General features: G+C 43.2%; 3 protein-coding genes across 3 annotated transcripts in view; all 3 read left to right on the plus strand.

Annotated features, from left to right (window-relative positions):
• Positions 1-626: 626 nt before the first annotated feature.
• On the plus strand, positions 627-4,887 carry endou (endonuclease, polyU-specific). Its single transcript, XM_076741865.1, has 9 exons — positions 627-684; positions 1,611-1,733; positions 1,870-1,989; positions 3,351-3,522; positions 3,604-3,809; positions 4,143-4,256; positions 4,344-4,450; positions 4,544-4,686; positions 4,770-4,887. The coding sequence occupies exons 1-9, from the start codon at positions 627-629 to the stop codon at positions 4,885-4,887; spliced, it is 1,161 nt and encodes a 386-aa protein (XP_076597980.1).
• A 4,852-nt stretch (positions 4,888-9,739) lies between these two features.
• On the plus strand, positions 9,740-13,191 carry LOC143331437 (neurogenic differentiation factor 4-like). The gene is made up of 2 exons (XM_076748306.1): positions 9,740-9,875; positions 11,354-13,191. Exon 2 carries the CDS (start codon positions 11,358-11,360, stop codon positions 12,354-12,356), a length of 999 nt encoding a protein of 332 aa, XP_076604421.1. The 5' UTR covers positions 9,740-9,875; positions 11,354-11,357; the 3' UTR covers positions 12,357-13,191.
• Positions 13,192-19,414: 6,223 nt separating this feature from the next.
• Positions 19,415-21,388, plus strand: part of LOC143336876 (zinc finger protein 385A-like) — a 28,414-nt gene continuing 26,440 nt past the window's right edge. Inside the window, exon 1 of the mRNA XM_076757164.1 lies at positions 19,415-19,909. Within this exon, the coding sequence (XP_076613279.1) occupies positions 19,897-19,909 (13 nt within the window). The 5' untranslated portion in view covers positions 19,415-19,896. The remainder of the gene's footprint in view (positions 19,910-21,388) is intronic.

Raw genomic sequence — 21,388 nt, forward strand, 5'->3', positions numbered from 1 at the left:
AACCCTGTGAAACTCAGCATCTGGTCTCTCTGGCAGGAGAAAGAAGAAAAGATCACTGAGTAAATGTATTTTTGTTCCTTTTAATTTGTACTGGAAAATATAACCTTAAGTGCAACAAGCTAAAAGGGACATTTAGATTCAGTGTTTTCCTTTGAAAAAAATTATATTAATTGTAATTTAAGAGTATAACATCTGAGATGGCAGTCATTATCACAGCTCACCTCTTGATATGGTCTCATTCTGATACATTAAAGCACCGCCGGCGTGCTAAGCAGGTGTGCAGTTTCACAGAAATGAGATAGAGAAAAAGTTTCTTTACACATTTTTGATTATTATTATTTAAGTCTCCAGTTTATTGAGACGTCCTGCTCTAAAACAAGTCAGTCATTATTCTTTTGCAAATGTACATTACCACTGTGAACAAAAGACTACAATTAAGGTGATAACATGTCACAACTGACAGCACATTTTATCCAGGAGACTTGATCCCGAGGAAGAACCTGACAGCCTGCATAGGCTGGGTTAATGAGGGCATCCCGTTCGGACTGGTCAGGTGAAACTTGCTATAAAAGGCAGGCCATGATTACAGTCAGCTCACCTTGTTTCCACGTTGCAGCTGAGCCAAGATGAAGGTCATTGCTGTTCTTGTACTTTGCGTGGCCCTATTCCACCAGGGATACAGCAGTAAGAGACTTTTTCTGCACTTTTACACAGTCAACAGGTTTATGTACAAAAGTGAAGTTAGAAAAGTTTGGGATCACCTGTCACAAAAAATTGATTCAGTGCAGTCAGATGATTGAGAGGACTACAGCGTTGAATGGTCGTTCATGCTTTTAGATTGTAGAAAGTCCTCTTTACTAATAGATGTTGTTTTGTTGTTTACGATGGTTCAACCAGAATGACAGCTGAAAGGGCAGAAAGAGACAAAGATTCCTCTGAGCAACAGTTAAATAAGAATATAAGAAATCACCATCATTGGTACAAGAAGCTGGAAGCTCAGCATCAAAATCTGTGCAGATTTAAATAGGAACAGGTGCACAATAGTGTCTACAACAAGCTGGAATTAACAGGCGCGTTGCTTTAGCAAAGCTATTCTTGAAATGGCCAAATAGAAATAGAGGTTTGGTCTCAGGTTAGCACTGTTTGAATTGGATCACTGACTATCAGCTAAACATACGATGGACTCACAGATCACAGCTTAAACCTTCTCAGTCTAACCACTGAGTAGACTGCAGACGGTCCTGCGCTGCTGTGGTTCAGTCATGATCAAGGGTCACTTTCACTTTTCTAGACCGGAAAATAAATTGAACATTGAAGAGCATTTGGGGGAAAATGGTTACAGCAGTGTTCACCCCTGTCCTACAACACTGTGGAGACATCAACTCAATGAAGTTTCAGTCATTTAATTTTCTTCTTTTGGGGCCAAAACTATTTCAATGTAAATAATAGATTTGGTGTCTGTGTTATACTGTTTTTATTGAAATTAAAATTATTGAAGAACAGCAGACAAACATCAGTATAACAGGTGATGGGTGTGTATAGCCATGTCATCCAGGAGTTCATGTAGGCTGTGGCGAGGTCAGTAAAATATTTGTCCTGTTGATTCTCAGACACCCGGGACTCATGTCGGGGCCGGTGTGGTTATGGAACAGACAGTAATTTCTCCTGTCAGTGTAACCCATCCTGTGAACGTTACAGTGACTGTTGCTCTGACTACACTGAAACGTGTAAAGGTGAGTGACAAAAGCAGTTTTATAACTCTTTAACTTTCCAGTATGTTTCTTTAATTCTGTTCAAGTTCAATCTGTCATTTCTATGCTATTATTAATACCTTTTCTCTGATCACAAGTGTGCTACTTTTCCCTCTAGCTGAAACATCTTGCAAAGGCCGATGTGATGAGAAATACAACTCTCAGAACAAGTGCCACTGCAACTCCAAGTGCGCCCAGCACAGCAACTGCTGCAGCGACTTCGCTGACCTTTGCGACAGTAAGACCAAACATGTGTCACCTACAGCTGACTCACGTGCCACGCAGGACATCACCACTGTCAGTCAGCTGGTTTCTGTTTGAACAGCTCCTCTGCTCGTGACTCCTGGTCACTTTCACATGGTGGACACTGAATCTAAGCAGTCAGCAGCCAAACACTGAACACAGTGCCACTGAAAAGGCTGAAATTCTCAATCAGATATTTTTGTCAGTGTATCAGATTCTTACAGTGACTGTTTCACTCAAATAACTGGTTAAGGCTCAAAGAAGTCAAATTATGCAATATTTAAAAAAAATAAGAGAAGATTAGAGAAAAACCTAAAATGAATATGAAATGTGGCAAAACTTCAATTTTTCCTCCGTCTCCCATTAATCATCTACTGACCCTCAGATTTATCTTGCGGTCCTCTGAGGGGGCCTGACCCCTAGATTGGGAACCACTGAACTAAACTAAACTGTTTATGAAGCTGTTAAAATGAGCTCCACCTCGACCAGCTGCAATGGTATATTGTTACTTAAATACTGATGCATCAGTATTAATAATAGTAATCAATAATGTCATTTATTATCATATATATTAATCACAGGGGTCGACTTTCTGCAAAACCTGACCAAATAACATTTTGCTGATAATACTTTATGTTTTACTGAAGCAAGATTTCAAATGCAGGACTTTTACTTATAATCTAGTATTTTTAGAAAGCAGTATCAGTACTTTTAATATAAAGGACCTGAACACTTCTAATACTGCGGGTTTGCGTGGTGAAATCTTCTTTTTGTTTGTGACCAGCAGGTGTCACTGTTGTGCTATACAACATATTCTTAAGTCAAAGTAACAATACTGCAATATAAATATACTGCAAGACAAGAAAAAGTCGTGCTTTCAAAACTTTGCACAAGTAAAATTACAGAGTGCTCATGATGGAGAACAGCTCCTTTCACAGTGTTTTATACTAAAATTACTGATGTAAACAGCATTTTAATCTGGTCGAGGTGGAGCTTAGTGAAACTATTTTTTATACTGCAGTGATGTTTAAAAATACATGAATAAAAATATATCTTCTAATAGTATTCTACAGCATATTTATCTACTGATTATACAGTTTATTTTAATTATGTAAAATCTTGATCTGAAAAATAACTTAAAGCTGAAATAAATGTAGTTGAGGAAAAGATACAGGATTTTAGTAGAAAGTAACATAAAATGGAAGCAATTGAGTGAAGTACCTCAAATGTGTACTTAAGTAATAGCTTTCCAGCACTGGTAATACCACATGTGCTACAGAAAAGCAGAAATCACGATTTAGAGTGAACACTGACGCGATAAAGACATTATCTGTGTGTGTTTGTGATGATCTACAGGTAATGGGGGAGCTGGAGGAAGTGTGATCACTGACGCCGACATTAAAGCCGTCTCTGAGACCCTCTACGCTCTGGATTCAAACAAGGCTTCAGCCTCAGAGGTGATCATCGACCCTCAAGCTCTGATTGCCGACTCTCAGACCAGCTCCAAGAAAGACCTCTCCTCTAAACGGTGAGCATTAGCACAGTTCTCTCATTCATTGGCTCCTCTTCTTCATCCGTGTCATTTGGTGTTTTGTTCTTGTGCTTCCAGTTTGTTCCAGTATGTGGATGAGGGTGCCCTGTTCACCAGACCCACCTACGCTGCTCTCCTGGCTCTGCTGGACAACTACCACAGGATGACTGGACAGGCAGAGGACTTCACTTCTCAGCAGCTGGCTGAGCAGGACACCTTCCTCAGGGAGACCATGTCCAACACCGAGCTGGGCCGAGAGCTGTTTGCTTTCCTCTACACCAAGGGTAAGTACGTCCACATCGTAGTCCATCCTGACACCCGCTCAGTGCTTCACACACAGAGTTAAGATCATTGGATTTCTGACCTGTTTATGAAGTACCCATGGATGTACAGACAACTATCACTGGATTACCTTGTTACTGAAGAGAACTTAAAAATGTAATGATTGTCAGGAAAGTTAGTGCAGTTGTAAGGCGCATGCTTTTTCTTTGATTCCGGGGTGGATGTATGGATGTTTGTGATATGAATGTAAGATAATGATAGCCTTGGACAGTGTAAGAACAGTCTGAAAACCTCTGCTCTGCTGTCTATAGTCTATGTTGTTGTGTTTTTTTAAGGCGTCTATGCATCAGAGGGAGAGTTCATCCAGGACCTGAAAAAGATGTGGTTCGGTCTGTACTCTCGCAACAACAACCAGATGGACTCCAGCGGCTTTGAACACATCTTCGCAGGTGCAGACAGAGGAGATTTCTTTCAAATGACATATATTTGGCAAATACATTTTCTTCGTGATTGTAAAGAAACATATTCTGTAACAGGAGAGATTAAGGGAGGAAAGGTGTCTGGTTTCCACAACTGGATCCAGTTTTACCGCCTGGAGAAAAGAGGACAGCTGGAGTACTACAGCCACAGCTTCAACGGGCCTGTAAGCATCCACAGTATCAATATGCTGATTTACACTGTGACATGTGAAACACTGACTTTATTTTCTCTGTTTCTTTCTTTCACCTGCGCTCAGTGGTTGAACTACCCTGATGTCATGGGGATGCAGTTCATGTGGGAGGGATACTTCAAGCAGGTCGGCTCTGCCATCATTGGCTGCAGCCCTGAGTTTGACTTGGCCATGTACAGCCTCTGCTACATCACTCGCCCTGGAAAACAGTGAGTATATCTACATGTCCTGCAACGTTTTCCTCCATGTGTCTCTTTTCTGATTTAGATCTTTCATTGTCCCTCATCCGCAGGTGTCGTCTGAGCCTGGGAGGGAAGGAGCTCATTATCCAAACTTACACATGGGAAAATTCTTTCTATGGTAATGGGAAGAAGTTCATCGGCTCTGCCTTTCCTGCAACCCCAAACTGAAGCTGCCATCTGTTAAACAACAAGCAACTCACAGAAAAGTCTGCTCATGCAGTTTAAAAGATACTTTATGAGGTGATACCGCGAACGTCACTGCCATTCCCTCAATGTTTCAATAAAGCAGTGTGAAATAATCGGAGAAAAGATTATTGCTTCTTTTCAGAAGTGGCCCACTCTGACACGCACATATCCACTTGCATAAGTAAAACAGTAAAGCAGACAGTGGACTAACCTGCAGCGTGACCTCTCCGAGCAGTCTTACAGAGCAGGAGAATGTGGTGCTCTCCCAGGGGCACGATAAAACTGTGCCTAATGGGGCAAAAAATGGGCGTTTACACACCCTGAGTGGCCACAATACTGACAACAACCCTTCAGTAGTAAGAGCATGTGTGCATCTGACACAATTGCTTATTGTCTCATAAAGCAGCAGAACAAAACAAAAAAAACAAAAAAAAAAACAAAAACAAAACAAAATGCAGTCTTTTGCAGTATGAACTATAGAAACAAAAAGACATTAACAGATTCTGTTCTGCTTGACCTGCTTCAAACAGTAGCCACCAGCTAAACCTGTTCTTATCAGCTGTCCATAAAGCTGTGTGTGTAACTCCCCCGTGTGGGGTTAAGTAAGTGTGTGTTATGTGTGTGTGTGTGTGTGTGTGTGTGTCCAGCTGGGATGGGGGTTGATTTTACTCTTTCACTCATCTAGGGTGACTAACAGGATAAATTCTGGTCTGCCGACAGAACAGGGGGACACACTTGCAGCCCTGTTTGAAGAAAGTATTACAGGAGATGGATCTGCCACTGATCCCATTGTCCAGCAGTCTCTGTGCATTCATGCAAAACAAGAGCACAAGACCAGTCAGTCTGCAGGAAAACTGCCGCCTTCAGCGATTCATTTGATTTGGGCCTCACATGCAGTCAAAGTGTCGAAGAAACATGACAATAGTCAAAGTCGGCCCAGGGAAGAATTTGCTATTTTGTCAGACCATATTACATTTTCTGAGCTGGTGACTCTAGAAATTAGAAGAGTAAATCTTCTCTCTTTTCACGCTGCCCTCCTTTTAAAGCCACAGAGGAATCAAATTAAATCACAGTGGGGCAAATAAAAGAAAAAAAAGATTCAATTGTTTCTTTTGTCACTCACACAACTTCATAATCGAATTATAGCTGGCCACCCGCCAGCGTGTCCTCGCATCTCCCCCAAATGGGCTCCTCCTGGCAGATCTCGTGAGCCACCTGACTTTTGTTTTGTAATTATATTATCCCGCTCTCCCTTTAGCGTGTTGTGGCTAATGGCTGCGCGGGCTAGCCCAGCTGCACATGCAGAAACAAAGCTGCTTATGGGGCCAGACAATGGACCCGTGGAAAAGGGACGCCTGAAGGCGGTCAGCCAATGAGCACGCACAACAGGGGGCCAACAGAGGGTTTAGGGAAGGGTTAAGGGGGTTTAGGGGTTCAGGCAGAAGGGGGGTCTCTATTTTACCGAGTAGTGGGGTCCATCAATGAGATGGTTAGCAGGAGGACACATGGTCAACATCACCCCTGTCTCCCCAGGGTCGGTGCTGGGCTGGAGGGAGGTTCAAGTTTGGCTTATATGCCGGCCATTTCTAAAGTTGATGGGGGACCATGAAATAGAGAGCAACGTTCATTCTCTGGAGTTTTTGTGAGTTTTCCAGACAATTTGATGAGGGTTTTGTCATTGCAGTTTCCAATGGTAGAAATGTTGAAGCAGACACAGAAATATGCACGCTGACAGATCTTGGTCTGTTGAACTGACCGTCTGTGACTTGCTGGAAATTGCAGGAAGAACGCTGCACATGCAATCTTCCACACACATTAACATGCACACGCTCTTCATGCTGTGGCGTTGGCGTCTCTCTGAGGACTTCCTGTGTGACAGATGGACAAAACCCACTTTCCCCCACTGTCACAAACAGCAACTCTGGGGATTCAGAGGAAGGTCATGTTTGTGTGTGTACTGGAGTGAAGTTTTATCTGTCCTTCACATTTTCATTAGAACAAACTACATTCCTATCTCACAAACGTACCTAGACAAGGTGAGGGAGGCAGAGTCCTCTGAGCAATGCGAACATGCTGAGTGAGCTGAGCAGCCAGTGGAGGATAGATGAGCATCTGAGCCACAGACTGTTTAAATAAGAGATATGTTGAAGAGAAGACCATCTGTAGTGGGACTTCATCATGAGTGGTCCGCACTGAGGGACCAGGGGACATTATGGCATACATACAGCAATACACTTGAGCACCACTTGTGGAGCATGAAGACTAGATGATATACAGTAAGTGGGTCAAACTGAAAATAAAAATGTTAAAGGAGGGACAAAGGGCAGTTTTGACATGACAGACGTATTTCGCAAGTCAGGACACAATTCATACCTCAAAAACAGGATGAAACACAAGGTCTAATTTGTTTTAGTAACATAAACAGTGCTATGAGTGTGTGCAATGGGGACGCAAGGCCTGGGCTGTCATATTCCCCTGCTAGTTCCACTCTGGGGATGGCCCGGCTCTGCTATTCCCATTTCAGGCTGCAGGCGTAGAATCGGAAAGGCAGAGACCCAGGAGGGAGGAGCAGTGGGGAAGTTGGTCGACCAGGGAATAAATGCGGGATGAGAAGCACATAGTTTGGGAGTGCAGAGTACCTTATACCTCAAGCCTCACTGTGTGTGTTTCTGCATCACGCATATTTTCTGCCTCTCTGTTCCCAGATCAGTGATGTGACTTCTTTGTCACAGAACATTAGTGTGGTTGAGAGACAGATTATGACAGATTATTTATGGAAAACTCACCTGGAATAAAACAAGACGGGTTCATTTTAATAATCTGACTGAACGCGTTTCAACAGTGAGGTTGTGCATTATGATCTTTCCTTATTTACTAATCTTTATAAATCTGAATTAGTGTGTGAACATGCCGAATCCACAACTTGAACAAAGTTAATTATTTTATCTGTTTGACAAATGTAATGAATCCCATTTGAACTGTCACCTGTCACTGTTGCAAGCCTTTTGGTTGAGTTTTAAACAGGTAACATAAGAATGACTTGGGATTATTTTACTGAAAAGCAGAAATTAGTCCTTTTTAAGACATAAATAATTTTGCTTCCATATACAGCACGTCCCTTTTAGCTACTTCTCTCTGTCAAATGACAGCGAAGTTGTAGTGATGGGTCATGCTGACAGTGTTTAAACAGCTATGAAACATATTAATCTTTTGCACAGTTTCAAATCAATACATCATTATCGAGCAAAGGAATCTTTGCTTTATGGTGACACAGCTGTCAGCCTATTGAAAAATATCAGTGGTGGAATGTAGCACACATTTACTCAAGTATTGTGCAATTTTCAGGTGTTTGTTCTTTAAGGGGAGCTCCACTGATTTTACGTATTAAAACTGTTTACTGCTCTTGGGGACTACTACTACTGCTTATGAGAAACGAGTGAGTTATATAAAAAAAACCTGCTCACAGTTGTCATAAACGTGGACATTAGCTATAAAGAGCAAAAACAGTTTTTTGTACCAGGGTGTAAACACGTTCATTTCTGCTGTAAAGTTTAACGTGGGGGTCTATGGCGATTGACTTGGCACGTTCACACTGGTTTCATTTTTCAGGTCCAGAGGTTGCTGCTTGGTCCTGCTGCATTGCTTTTCACACTTTTTTTTGTCCATTGAGTCCAAAAGTCGATGGAGTAGAAGACTTTACAAACATTTTCATTCTATGCTACTTAATCCTCCTTCTGCTCCACTACTTATACTTCTTACTCCACTATGTTTGGCAGCAGTGACTTAAAAAACAAAAACTGTATTCCAAAAGGTTCTTGTGGAACCAAAAATGGTTCTTCTATGGCATCACCTTGAAAACAATTCTGGGTTCCAGCCGGCACCTTTGTTTTCTGTGTTCAGTACTTACTTTGCAGACTCAGATCTGTCATGCAGTTCTTGAGTATATAAAATATGATAAAATAGTGTATAAAACTGTAAAACTGAGCTCCACCTCAACCAGCTACAACTTAGAAATGTTGTTTGTGTTAATACGTCAATATCAATAATCAACACTAATAATCCCTTATAATACAACAGCATGTAAGTGTACATCTGCATAATGAATACTTATCTGGTGCTTTTGATATTTTAGTTCATTTTGCTTGATAGTGCTTGTTCTTCAGAAACTTTTGGAAAGCAGAGCTACTTGTATTGGAGAACATTTTACACTGGGCAACAACCTTCAATATGGCTTCTGGTGATTTAAACAGCTAAATCCAGGAGGCATGGACCTACATACTGCAGAGAAAAGGGGCCATTAAACAAGTCCCAGAGATGCTGCTGATGCTGTAACCGCACACCTCATGTGACCAAACTTAGCACGTCTGGTCAGAGCTGCCTCTTGGGTGAAATGAACTTGTTCAACAGCCTGTCTGCGCAGTGCTGAGGGATGGATGGCTGGAAGAGGGGATGGAGCAAACACCTGCTCACACGCAACTTCAAGCTGTCACATACAGTTAGGCTCAGCCGACTGAGCGCGTCTCTCCTCCGTTCAATGCAAACGTGCGGATTTGGCGGCCGCCCTAGCAAAGCAACAAAGGCCAGTGGGCCTCTCCCGTTTGTCTGGAGTGTTTCAGTGAGCTTATGCACCCCCCCTCCCACACACACACACACACACACACACACACACACACACACACACACACACACAACGAGCCACGGGCCGGCCACGCGCGAGCTCGAGCGCGTCGACAGAAATCGGATGGGAGGAGGAGAAGGAGGAGGAGGAGGAGGAGCTTTAACGTGGAGGTTAAAACGCAGAGTCCCCGCAGAGGGACCCACGCTGAGACTCTGTGGGACAGCTCTGCACAGGGACACAGCTCGGACATTCAGCACCGTGACAGTGGACAGAGAGACCAACACTGTGATCCGCGGAGAAACTTGTCATCTGCAAAAAGTTCCTGAGGAGGTCCCGGGACACATCAGCACGGGTATGTTTCACCAAGGTTTTGGAGAGCAGTTTATGTGACCTGAAGGACCGATTTGTTTGTGCCTATGTGATAATCAGTGCTCATTCTGGTCCAGATCAGTCGTCATTTAATGTGACAAATGTAGGGATCTTGTATTTTGGCGCAGCCTGCAGCTTTGGTGTCCAACTAAAACGCCTGAGTGAACAGACAATGAATCTATCTAATGAAAAAACATGTACAAAAGGCTTATTTTATATGCTTTGATTGACATTTAGCAAATAGCCGCTCAAGCACGCAATTTGTGGACAGATATTAATATTCCTGCGTTTGGAAATGTCTGATTTCAATTCCATCTGAGTCCTTTGTCCCTGATCTGGGGATGTCGATCTTTCATTTAATCCCATGGTCCTCGCTTCATCCACGGAGCAAATCCTGCGATGCCCCAGATTGGAGCCCTGTCGGTGACTTTCGCCGCGGCATTACCAGTTCACAAGATGACCGGGATTACCCTGAGCGGGGGGTGGGGGGTGGGGGGGCTGCCAAACATGAAACTTCAAATTGTCATCACTCGCCAAACAGTTACCGTTTACGTTCTCGCTTCCCTGCGCGTGCTGGTTTCAGTCCCACCTGTGGCTGAGGAGCGCGCGACAAGAGGGAACTGTCCGGTGCTGAAACTGACGGGCAGGTTCGAGGACAGCTGACTGTGGATATTATCAGTACTGGTTATTAGTATTGGTTAATGAAAACCTAGGCTCAGTGGCTCCAAGTTACATTTAGATGATTTAGAAATGATCACCTGGTCTGAAAGAACCGATCAGACATCAAAAAGAAGGACTCCAAATTGTCTCAGCAGTTTTCATTTGTATTCAGTTAATTGCTGAATTATATTTTCTGTAAATCTGAATTAATTGCATGAAGGCGTAAATGCTGTCTAATTGCCCAGAAAGTAATGCAGTTGAAACATATTATCACCAGGTCTTCTGCTTGGTGTGAGGCTGACATTGTGATGGTTTGCTTCATAATCTTAGTGTCATTACATACTTGCTAGAGCAGTCATAGACGGACACCTTACAGCTGTCAGGTTCAGGGGTGGAAAAAGTATCCTGATCCTTTCTTTATATAAAAGTAGCATGTGAAAAGTCCTGCATTCAAATATTGACTGAAGGAAAATTACAGAAGCTTTAACAACAACCTAAAATATCTAAAGTAAAAGTACCCATAATGCAGAATACCTTTTTAGAGCATCACATTATTATTATAGATTCCAGATGCCTCGACATGGTGCAGAACTTTACTGCATTGTTATTTTGCCGTAGCTGGTTGTTGAGTTGGTGTTGTTATTTTAACGTGCTGTATAACAACACATCATATTTTATAAACTCATCCTTTTCTATGTAAAACTGCCATGTCTTTTCTGAAATGTGTGTTGTTGTAATAAGGATTGTTTACCTGTCTGCACACAGCATGTGTTTGACAAAGACCTTTTCTTCTTTCTACAGTACGATGATGATTAAGCCATATGTGAGACAAGCTGAGGGAGAGGAGGTCGTCAGCCCTCTGCAGTGGATCGATGGAGACGTGAGCTCACCTGATGGAGATGCGTCAGTGTCATCGCACCGCTACAGAGCAGGTGGAGTGAACCAACAGAACCAGGAGATGGGGAGTGAGGACGCAGAGGAAGACGAGGAGGATGAGGAGGAGGGGCAGGAGGATGAAAATGAGTCCAAACGTCGAGGGCCCAAGAAAAAGCGGATGACCAAGGCCCGTCTGGAGCGATTCCGTGCGAGGCGCGTAAAGGCTAACGCGAGGGAGCGTTCACGCATGCACGGTCTGAACGATGCACTGGAGAACCTGCGCAGCATCATGCCCTGTCACTCCAAAACACAGAAACTGTCCAAGATCGAGACGTTGCGGCTGGCCCGCAACTACATCTGTGCTCTGTCTGAGGCCCTGGAGGGGGGCCTTTCCACAGAGAGCAGGGCTTTCATGGAGACGCTGTGTAAGGGGCTCTCACAGCCCACCACCAACCTGGTGGCCGGCTGCTTGCAGCTGGGACCAGCTTCTAGCGCTGGGATGAGGCCTGAGGACAGACACAGAGTGCGGGCAGCACCCACTCCCATTGGTGGCATGGTGAGCTACTCCTCTCCAGGCCTACCAAGTCCACCATATGGCACTTTTGACTCTGCTCACCTGCTTCACCTGAGGGCCATGAAAGGGGGAGTGTACGAGAACCACTCGCCAAATGAGTACAACGCTAGCGGTGTGGGGACACCTCCATACGATGGCCCCCCCACACCACCTCTGAGCATCAGCAGCAACCTGGTGCCCAAACAGGAGCCTTCACCCCACTACCCACCTCCACACCACTACTCCCCCTCCCCTGTGGACCAGGGCCTGTTTCAGACTCAGACCAGCTATGATGTACACTTAGAGGGGCCGTATGACTCCTACCATCCACCGCATATAGCCCCCCGACAGATAGCCTCCGTCTACAGAGACTAAGAGGAATCAGGAGGGTTGATTCTGCTTCAGCCATCGATACAACCGGCTGATCATCTTTGCTCATTGATCCTTCATGAACTGACTGATGTCTCGTGGACTTTAAGACTGAAGGACGAGTCTTTCTCAGTAGACTGTCAGCTAGTAGAGGAACAGTAGAATAAAAGTGGTCTGTTTACATGTGTGGTGCACTTAGACTAGCACTGCTGAACATTGTCAGAATTAGAAAATGCTTAACTTAGACCGATACTTTTTACAAGATTACCAAATGATTTAGCAGCAGGAAATGTTGCTTTGGCCATTTTGACCAGATGTCCTGTGACTGTGATATAAGCACTTCTAATTTAGGTTTGGTGAAACCAGATATTCTACATAAATTAAAAGTATTTCTATTTATTCTCTAATTTAATACAGTGTTTATGGACTTTGTTCTGATGTGCAGGTGTGTGTCTGGTTTTACTTCTGTATATATTTGTGGTCAAGGCGTCTCTTTCTTTGCTACTTAGACTGATAGTTTGTCTCATATTTCTTTTGTGTCCACTTTTCTTTGTTGATTATTACAGTATTTCATGTTTTGCACTCGAAACATATTCAGAGGTAGATTTCCTAGCCCAATGTACGTAGTCTACAGGAGGAAGACGCTTTTTAAACTATGAAGACAAAAGGGGAGCGATGGAGTGGAGGATCAAGGTGAAGAAGCAAAAATGTCATTCTCAGGTTAACATTGTGAAAATGAATATCTCATTTCCAAACACATTTTGCATCGGATTTCTTGTAATCTTCTTATTTCTTTTTCATTTTTGTTTCTTTTGGAAAGTTTGATGTTATTAAAATCTAAAGAAATCAATCATTCCTTGGATTGTGTTTGCTTTTTGATAGATAGATAGATAGATAGATAGATAGATAGATAGATAGATAGATAGATCTTTTTATCTCATACAACACGGTCAGCAGGGATCCTGTTTACTTGCTACTTTGTCCCTCATTTTTCTCCCCAGATCTCGGTGGTTTAGCTGCACTAATCCTTTTGCCGTCAGTTAATGAAAGGGGTGGATGTGCGAGGCAGGATTGTAAGATAAAGATTTATGATTAACGTGGCTGACCCACCACGCAGACTTTTTTTCTTCACTGACACTGGGGCATAATCCCATCCTGACATTCGCTCAGACCACAATTTATATTCACATATGTAATAAACATGTTTCTTCATGTACATCTTTGACCTTTCGTGTACATACACAGGCATTCAGGAACACATACACAAAATGTATAGGGTAGGAGATTTCCTTTTTTTTGATAGAGAGGCAGAAATGGCTAAAAAAGTAATGGAGAAACATTAAATTACAACAGGCCGGAGAGAAAAATTAGAAGAAAAAGAGCAACTGACTGAGTAGAAAAACATCAGCCTGGAAATGTACTGTTAAACTGGAGACGACAATGACCACACTGACAAAGATCTGATCTAAGAGCAGCCACTTGTGTTGATTCATGGTCCAGGCTGGTCAGTGTGAAGGCCACCCACTGAGAGGTCAGTTAGAGGAGGTCAAAAGGTCACTGTGGGTCATGGCTCACTGGTGGGAATGGTCTGAAAGAATCACTCGTATCATCTTTTTGCTTGTCAACTTATCTCCCACTGGTTTTCTGCACAATGTTCACTGAATCCTTGCATTTAGAGCAGTGAATGTTTGGTAAGTATGATATTAGAGGTTATATTATGGATGAAATGCTCATAATCCTGATAAACATGCTGATGAACATCCCACGCTTTGACCTGCGCTGGGAGAAATATATCACTTTGTTTTCGCAAGGATTAGTATAAGCCTCTGTGTGTGTGTGTGTGTGTGTGTGTGTGTGTGTGTGTGTGTGTGTGTGTGTGTGTGTGTGGTGCATTTGCACTATTAACCAGGGAAACCAGGGACTAAGTTTGAAGGGGCAGGATGAATAACAAAAACAGGGCATCTCTCAACTCTCTGAAGGCACAGGCTATCCTCACACAGGACATCAGACACTGGACATGTGGGATAGCCCTTATTTAGCCACATGATAGATGATAGACAGTTGATAGACCAGTGTCTTATGGGGGACAAAAGGTTTTCCATTTGAAAAGGGCACTTTTGCACCCAAGACAAACGAAGGGCTGCATTCGCCCTCACCCCCTTGACCCCCTTGACTGTGACTCTGATCTACATGAGCCTATGATGGCAGCAGAGGTGCTGTATGTGTTATGAGCTCTGGCTATCTCACTTCAGTCAAAGAGATTTTTCATCTCAGCATCTTTTAATGTTATAGGAACATTTTGGTAATGTTGTATTTTATGGGTCTGTAATTTTCAAATAATATCCTACAAATGTCAGATGACCAATGTATTTTGTTACTAACTATAGTGAAAATAGAGGGAGTGTTCAGTTGCTGCAATTCCACATAACTAATTGCAAGTGTAACCAAGTTTCTTAGTCAGCGAGTATACAAAAATGTGAAATTTGTCTACAGTTGTTCATACAATTCAACATACAATATATACAGAGAATTCAGTTTCCAACAACAAATGGATAATGAATGAATATTTGCTTGGATTTAAATAGAGCAGTTCTTAAGAGGAAATTTATAGTTTTACTGTTATTGTTAGTTTTAAAAAGGCTCTGGGAAATTACAAGCCCGTAAACAAAAGCCTTTTTTTTCCCAACTATATATTATATAAAGTGCATGAGTTGGATTTAGTAGGTAGACGTGTGTTGTGATGTTAATACATGTGCAGTATATGCGTTCGGGAGTGCACAGATCGTGCTTGCATGATTGTGTTATTTGGGATAAAACAGCATTAAGCAGCTGATCAGAGCTCAGTGTCTGAATGGTTGCATTAACTCGCTAATCCTGAGGGGAGAGGGGCAGCCAGGGCAGCAGCTCCTTCATCTCCTCTGCTAAACAGCAACATGCAGCTATTGTGCACTCAACAACAAAGCATGTGATGGTGCAAAACACTCACTGAGGCACAAATGAAAGAACTGAAATTTGAATTCAAACAAAGTTCAGGAAAGAGCATCCTGCCCTGTGCGTGCCTGCGAGGACAGCTTTGGCGATCATGACGCGCAATTGTCAGTGCTGAATCAACAAATGGGGAGAGCAGAGTTGCACTGCCACCAAGTGGTGAAAGTTTGTTGCTGACATGAAACCATCAGTTGGTAGAGAGATGAGCACATGGCCACTAGGTGTCAACATTAGACAACCAGCAGTAACTGTGAAGTCTGAGGCCAGCTGGAAACACTGTCTGCTGAGGAGAGACACGATTCTTCACTGCCGGGCTTGTCTGCAGCCAGTGAGTGCCTGAAATTCAGCTATCTGTTAAATACAATCTGCTGAAACCTCACAGCCTTTGTAGTGTGCAAATTATATATTTGATGGTAATGTTGCACAAGGTAGAGACTGAAGAAAACAGAAATCCTTTGGTAAGATCTCATCTGTTCAGCACAGCGCGCTGGCAGAGTGAGTGAGGAGCGGGAATAGAATTAACCTATTTACATGTAAACTGGTTGGTGGAGTGTGTTTGGATCAGAATAATCAGGCTAATGAAGGTACCTGGGGAGTCGGCTCTATCAGAAATCTGCATGCTGTCCTCTCTATCCAGCTCTCGATCGTATCAAACTCTGCAATTATTTACCGTGAAAGGACATGAAACAGGATTAATCAAGGAAATCTGACTGATTAAATCTTCAAAGGCGGTATTGGAGAGCAAGGGCTAATGGGGAAGAGGGATGTGGTCGGTGCTTTTATCCTTGAGGTGGAAAAAACGAAGAACAAAAACAGACAGTGCTCTCCAGGACTGCTGGTACACTGGAGTGAAAAGGAGCCAAGAACACAGCCGGAAAACAGCACTGGCACTATTTGAAGTAAAACTCTTATTTGGGCTAAATGTTATTGATAAATTTCACTTTGACTTCATGTGATAACACCTTTGTAGATAATGAGACAAATGGTGTTTAATGATTCTGATGTAGGGCTTTTTGCTAAATCTGGGATCAACTACAATATTTCATTTGTTGCTTAATAAACATGTTGAATTCCTACACACACACCAAAAAAACATTAGTGAAGCCACAGGCTGCGCAAACAATTAAGAAATGGGACATTAATTGGCAATTAAGGTCCCTATGATAACAATCAAAACACATACATTTCTATAAAGGATGCAGGAAAATACAGCTTTTTAATGTATCTGTATTCTCATACAGAACAATTTTTGGTTCATATTCTTAATGAATGTCAGTAATTTTGAGCGTAACATGGAACCAGTTAATGATCTTGTGAAGCAAGTGTTCAGCAGCTGGCCCAGTCTGACCTCCCTTTGAGGACAGAAATTCCCTGCCTGAGTGTGTAAGGTGTCCTATTACTTATGAGCTATTAATTGTCTGAGACAAAAGCCAACATAGGCAAAAAGGACCTGAACAGAGAGCCATAAACATGTTACTGTGGCCAACGGTTCCTTAATTTGCTGGTTGACTGAGTCGTTACGTCAGTCCAAACAGCTCCACATGTCGAGGGGAATGAAGACGTACGTAAACACTGATGACCCACATATAGATCAGAGGGAGCAGGGAATGCAACGTCCTGCATTACTTTGCCGGATATAATGATGAGCGTTCTTGTAAAAATTTTATAGCGGAGAGAGACAGAGCGAGATTGGTTTAGAGATAGAAGAGCGACCCTGAGGGGGAGAGGGGGAGGACTCAGTGTGTGTTTGTGTGTAACTGTATCCCCCTGGTGAAATGTGCTTACTGCTCCACTTTGCTGTCCTTCCTCACTGTCCCTTAACTTAACCCCTGAGCGGCACGTTGCCAGAAGGTGTTGGTGTGAGTCGATATTATGCAAATGAAATAAAAGTGAAGGTGTCGGCCTTAAATTAAACCAGGATATGAGTTCACATGAGCATCTCTCTCTCAGAAGTGTCACAGTGGGACCCTGCCAAGCCTGACACGACGGTGCCATTACTGAGTTTACTGCTCGCATTAAACACTTGGTTTTTCTAAACAGCCTCATCTAATTTACACAAGAGCACTACACACACCAAATGTCATTAAGCAGTTCATATAGCTTTGATAGTCCATACTTAACCCCTCATTTATCCACCATTTTCTGGAGGTGAGCGGTAATGCACCAGGCAGAGGAGAGCTGACTTCTTCTTCACAGGCCTTTTAGCGTTTCAGAATTAGACTGACATTTAGTCGACATTGCGCCATGCGTCAATCTCACCTCAGGCCTTGCCTCCTGCTCCTCTACCTAATACTCTCCTATCTCCCTGAAACGACACTTGCAAGCACATTTATGACATCCGATCTGAATTTACACGTTAACTGGCAGCAGCGTGGAGTCGACATGCTAGCACACAGGAGTCCAGCTGTATCGTGTTTGAAATTTTGTGTGGCGGTGTTCATCTCTCAGCCATCCACATTTAATTTCATCATCATAGCTATTCCAGCACTTCCCTGTAGCCGTTCCATTGGATGACAAGTTGAACTGTGTAATGGGTGGCTGACAGGCGGAGGGTGTTCTGGTGCGTGAAGTGGATCAGCATTTTAAAGAAGTCGACCCACTGTGAAAGTTATCTCCTGATGTTTGATGCTTTGCACTGCGGGATGTGACTGGAAAAAAACAAAAAGCAGCTGCACTAGGAGGCTGTCGTCAGTGCGGTTTATTCACATAATACTTTAAAAAATGTAAAAATCTGTCTAATTACCTGGTTAATGTCTGGATGGATCCCTGGTTGCATCTATTAGCTGCAGTAAAACAGGGAAAATGTAAAATAAAAGGACACGTCCAGTGGAGTGGTGACACATCCACAGATCATTATCACCAAACTCTGCAGCTCCTCTCTGCTCCATGGAGGATTGTAGCTCCTTTCAGCTCATTGTTTTGGTTTTACAGTGTGTAACTTCACTGTTTGGATTGACTCTCACTGCTCTCATGGGCGTTGTTTCCAGTCTCAGCAGGTGCTATTTTTAGTGAAAAAGCTATAATAAACCATCTGTACACTAACTGCCCAGGAACCAAATGGCAGATAAAGTTAGCAACCAGCTGGAGGTTTAAGTGGAGCATTTAGCAGCTAAAGAGCCAGATAATTCCCTCAGGAGATGGTTGAGACCAAAAACAGAGCTGAAAGAGAGAGAATATCGGACTTCAAATGCTAACGTTGCTCAGATGTGCAAAACTGTTAGCTTGCCACAACAACTTTATAAGGTGACATGTCAGTGTGCCCAAGTGGCCAAGAAATTAAAGTAATGGAGGTTCAACATTGTGATATACAGATGATATGTAATGCAGTTATAGTACATTTTGTGGTAAATCAATTGAGAGACTGTTTATGAATAAAGTAACTACATATGAATGTCTGTCTGAGTTAATCAGGCAGATTAAATATCTCACAAATCAAGGTACTCATCACACTGATGCACAAATCAAACCAAAGACCTATATTGGTTCATTACCACAGTGAGGTACAGCAAAATGGATTTTACCTACTGACTTTCCTGACATATTTACAGAATCAAAATACCCAAAGGAAACCCAAAGTGTGCAGATGACACAGCAGGTGAGACTGACAAGAAATTCTGGTTCAATTAAGTACAAGTAAGTGATGCTTTAGCACTATTTCTTTCATCTGGCTATCAACTCACAAACGTGCCTGTAATCAAGCTAATTGTATGACTAAGTTTAAGACCAATGCTCATTTTCTCTGTTAGTCATTAGAGCTGCAGACTGGAGGAAGCAAACCTGTTGGGCAGAGCTGTTTGTGTGGAACCCCATTTCCAAATCAAACAAACAAAAATAAGACATGTCTGCCTGTAAGCCATCTGTTTCATCCGCCAATCATATTTCCCTTTGCTTCAACATGTCAACATTTTCTTCTTCTGCTTCATGTCTCTCAAGTTTCAACGACTTGCCTCCTCCTCCTCAACAACATACACACACTCCAAACCTTGTTTCCTCTGATCTGCCATCCGTCGCTGGGTCCCCCTCCTCTCTGCCCTGCCCCTCCTCTTCCTCACACACACTCTGTCTGCCTGTATCTCACTCCTTCCACAGTTGTCCTCACATATTAGGTTCCCCCGTCCTAAGAAGCAGAATTAGCCTCTGGAATCTCATGCACTTGTTTCCTTCGCTACCAGGGAAGAGGTGACGGCATGAAGGAAAAACACAGAGGAAATACAGAGAAGGATTAAAAGGAATGTGAAAAGAGACAGAGACTATGAGGAAGATGAAGGAGCTGAACGTCAAGCCGCCTGCTGTTTGATGCAGCCGCACTGTGGGCATGTGGCTGCCTGTGCTGAGCATTTCCCTCTCCACTCTCCAGCTGACTGGTGCGAGGTCTGCGCTCATGTCGCGCCGTGCTACTTTATTTATCTCTTCACAGTAACGTGAGCATACTATTATTTATTCCACCCAGAGAGGACGTCTGTCTGAATTACTTTATGCTGGCTGACACACTGACCTTTGGACTCTCTACTGGACGAAGGATTTGGATTCAGTTCCTCGTGAAGAACAGAGGCGACTGATGTGGGGCTCAGGTAAGATCATCACTGACTACTGAGCAGTGCGAAACCTCCCACAACCCTGAGCATTCCTCCTTTGATCACCTTAAAATGAACAGAGGGGCAGATAAGCCAGGATCCCCTCATTATTGCAATATTCAGAGCAGAAATAAAGGGCGAGTGACAGTCTTACATGAGGCTTTGATGACTTCCCTCTTTGATGAAAGTTAGGGCAGTCTCAAACAAATGTCAGCACTCAGTGTCAGACAAGACTTTGCATTTGGACCTAGTCTGACCCCCGACCTTTCACATGCATCATGGGTATGATGCAGGGAAGGAGTGATGGAGGAAGGGAGGGGGAAAGAGAGGGAGAGTGAGTTTAGGCTTAAATACAGAGGGCCGGGTCTGGCATTCCTGACCAAACTGTTCCTTCATCAGCATCACAGCAGGATAGAAGAGTTTGGCAGACGCAGAAGAAATAATGAGCGACAACACAAATTTGTCAGGTCATCATCAGGTCACATGCACGTCTTAAAAGAAGCAAGCCAATATATAATAAATAAGCAAATAAATATTAGAGAGTATTCACATCATTATCTGAATTTTGAAAAGGGATTCATCAGTTCGTTGCTTTTGTTACCTCAGAATAAGCTCTATATATCTTCCACAGAGTCCACCATGTTGCACCACCATGTTTCTACTGTAGCCCAGAACAAACCAACCAAACACCTGCGCTAGAGAGCAGCTACTGCAGGGGATGCTGAGGTGAGAGGTTGCAAACTGCAACCTCACGGCTGTTATCAGGTCATCTCAGTATAGGACTCCGGTTATGTGATAGGTAGTGGTGGTATATGGGGGTGATTATAACCTCTGTCCCAGATGCAGTTGAGAGTGCTAGAAAAATACTAGTCAGGAGTTTTTTTTTCTGCCAAACTGCTGATCACTGTGTCGCTTCTCAAACGTCCTAAAACTGCAGTTTTGAATCAGGTTGAACTGTTCTACAACTTGTATTTTTGAGGACTGTCTGCTTAGTGTGCATAAACACGGTCCTAAAATACGTAAATTATGTATATAACAGCGAGAGGATTACCAGCATGAAAAGATTGTTGTTAATGCTTCCGAAAATTCGTTTTCAAAGCGAGTTTTAGCTGCGTATGTCAAGCCCACTCCCCTCCACACCTCATTGTTCAGCACATGTCACGGTGAGAGAACCACTTCCCTCTTCACTGCACAGAGACACGTGTTCAGTCCAGTGTGTGTATTTGTGTGTGTGTGTATTTATGTATAGTTCATTCCTAGACTCAATTCTGGCAACACCAGTTTTAACCTCTGAGGTGCAGTAAACAGCCTCTCTGCTCGGAGCCGCCGCTGCCCTCACTCTGCCACCAGAGGAGAAACACACTCTGTCATTTTACATCAAACGGATCTGCAGCCAAACACAGCTGGCTGCTTTTCCCTCAGTGTGTTTGGGCCTCAGCTCCAGTCCGCAACTGGACCCTCTGACCACTAAGCACA

The sequence above is a fragment of the Chaetodon auriga genome, chromosome 2 (assembly GCF_051107435.1).
Source record: "Chaetodon auriga isolate fChaAug3 chromosome 2, fChaAug3.hap1, whole genome shotgun sequence".
Taxonomy (NCBI): Eukaryota; Metazoa; Chordata; class Actinopteri; order Chaetodontiformes; family Chaetodontidae; genus Chaetodon; species Chaetodon auriga.

What these genes read in the sequence shown, in the direction of transcription:
- endou (XM_076741865.1), top strand. Translation starts at nt 627, where the DNA reads ATGAAGGTCATTGCTGTTCTTGTACTTTGCGTGGCCCTATTCCACCAG. An exon ending in CTTTGAACACATCTTCGCAG is followed by an intron (nt 4,257 to 4,343) that starts GTGCAGACAGAG and finishes ATTCTGTAACAG; the next exon opens with GAGAGATTAAGGGAGGAAAG. An exon ending in GCCACAGCTTCAACGGGCCT is followed by an intron (nt 4,451 to 4,543) that starts GTAAGCATCCAC and finishes ACCTGCGCTCAG; the next exon opens with TGGTTGAACTACCCTGATGT.
- LOC143331437 (XM_076748306.1), top strand. Translation starts at nt 11,358, where the DNA reads ATGATGATTAAGCCATATGTGAGACAAGCTGAGGGAGAGGAGGTCGTC.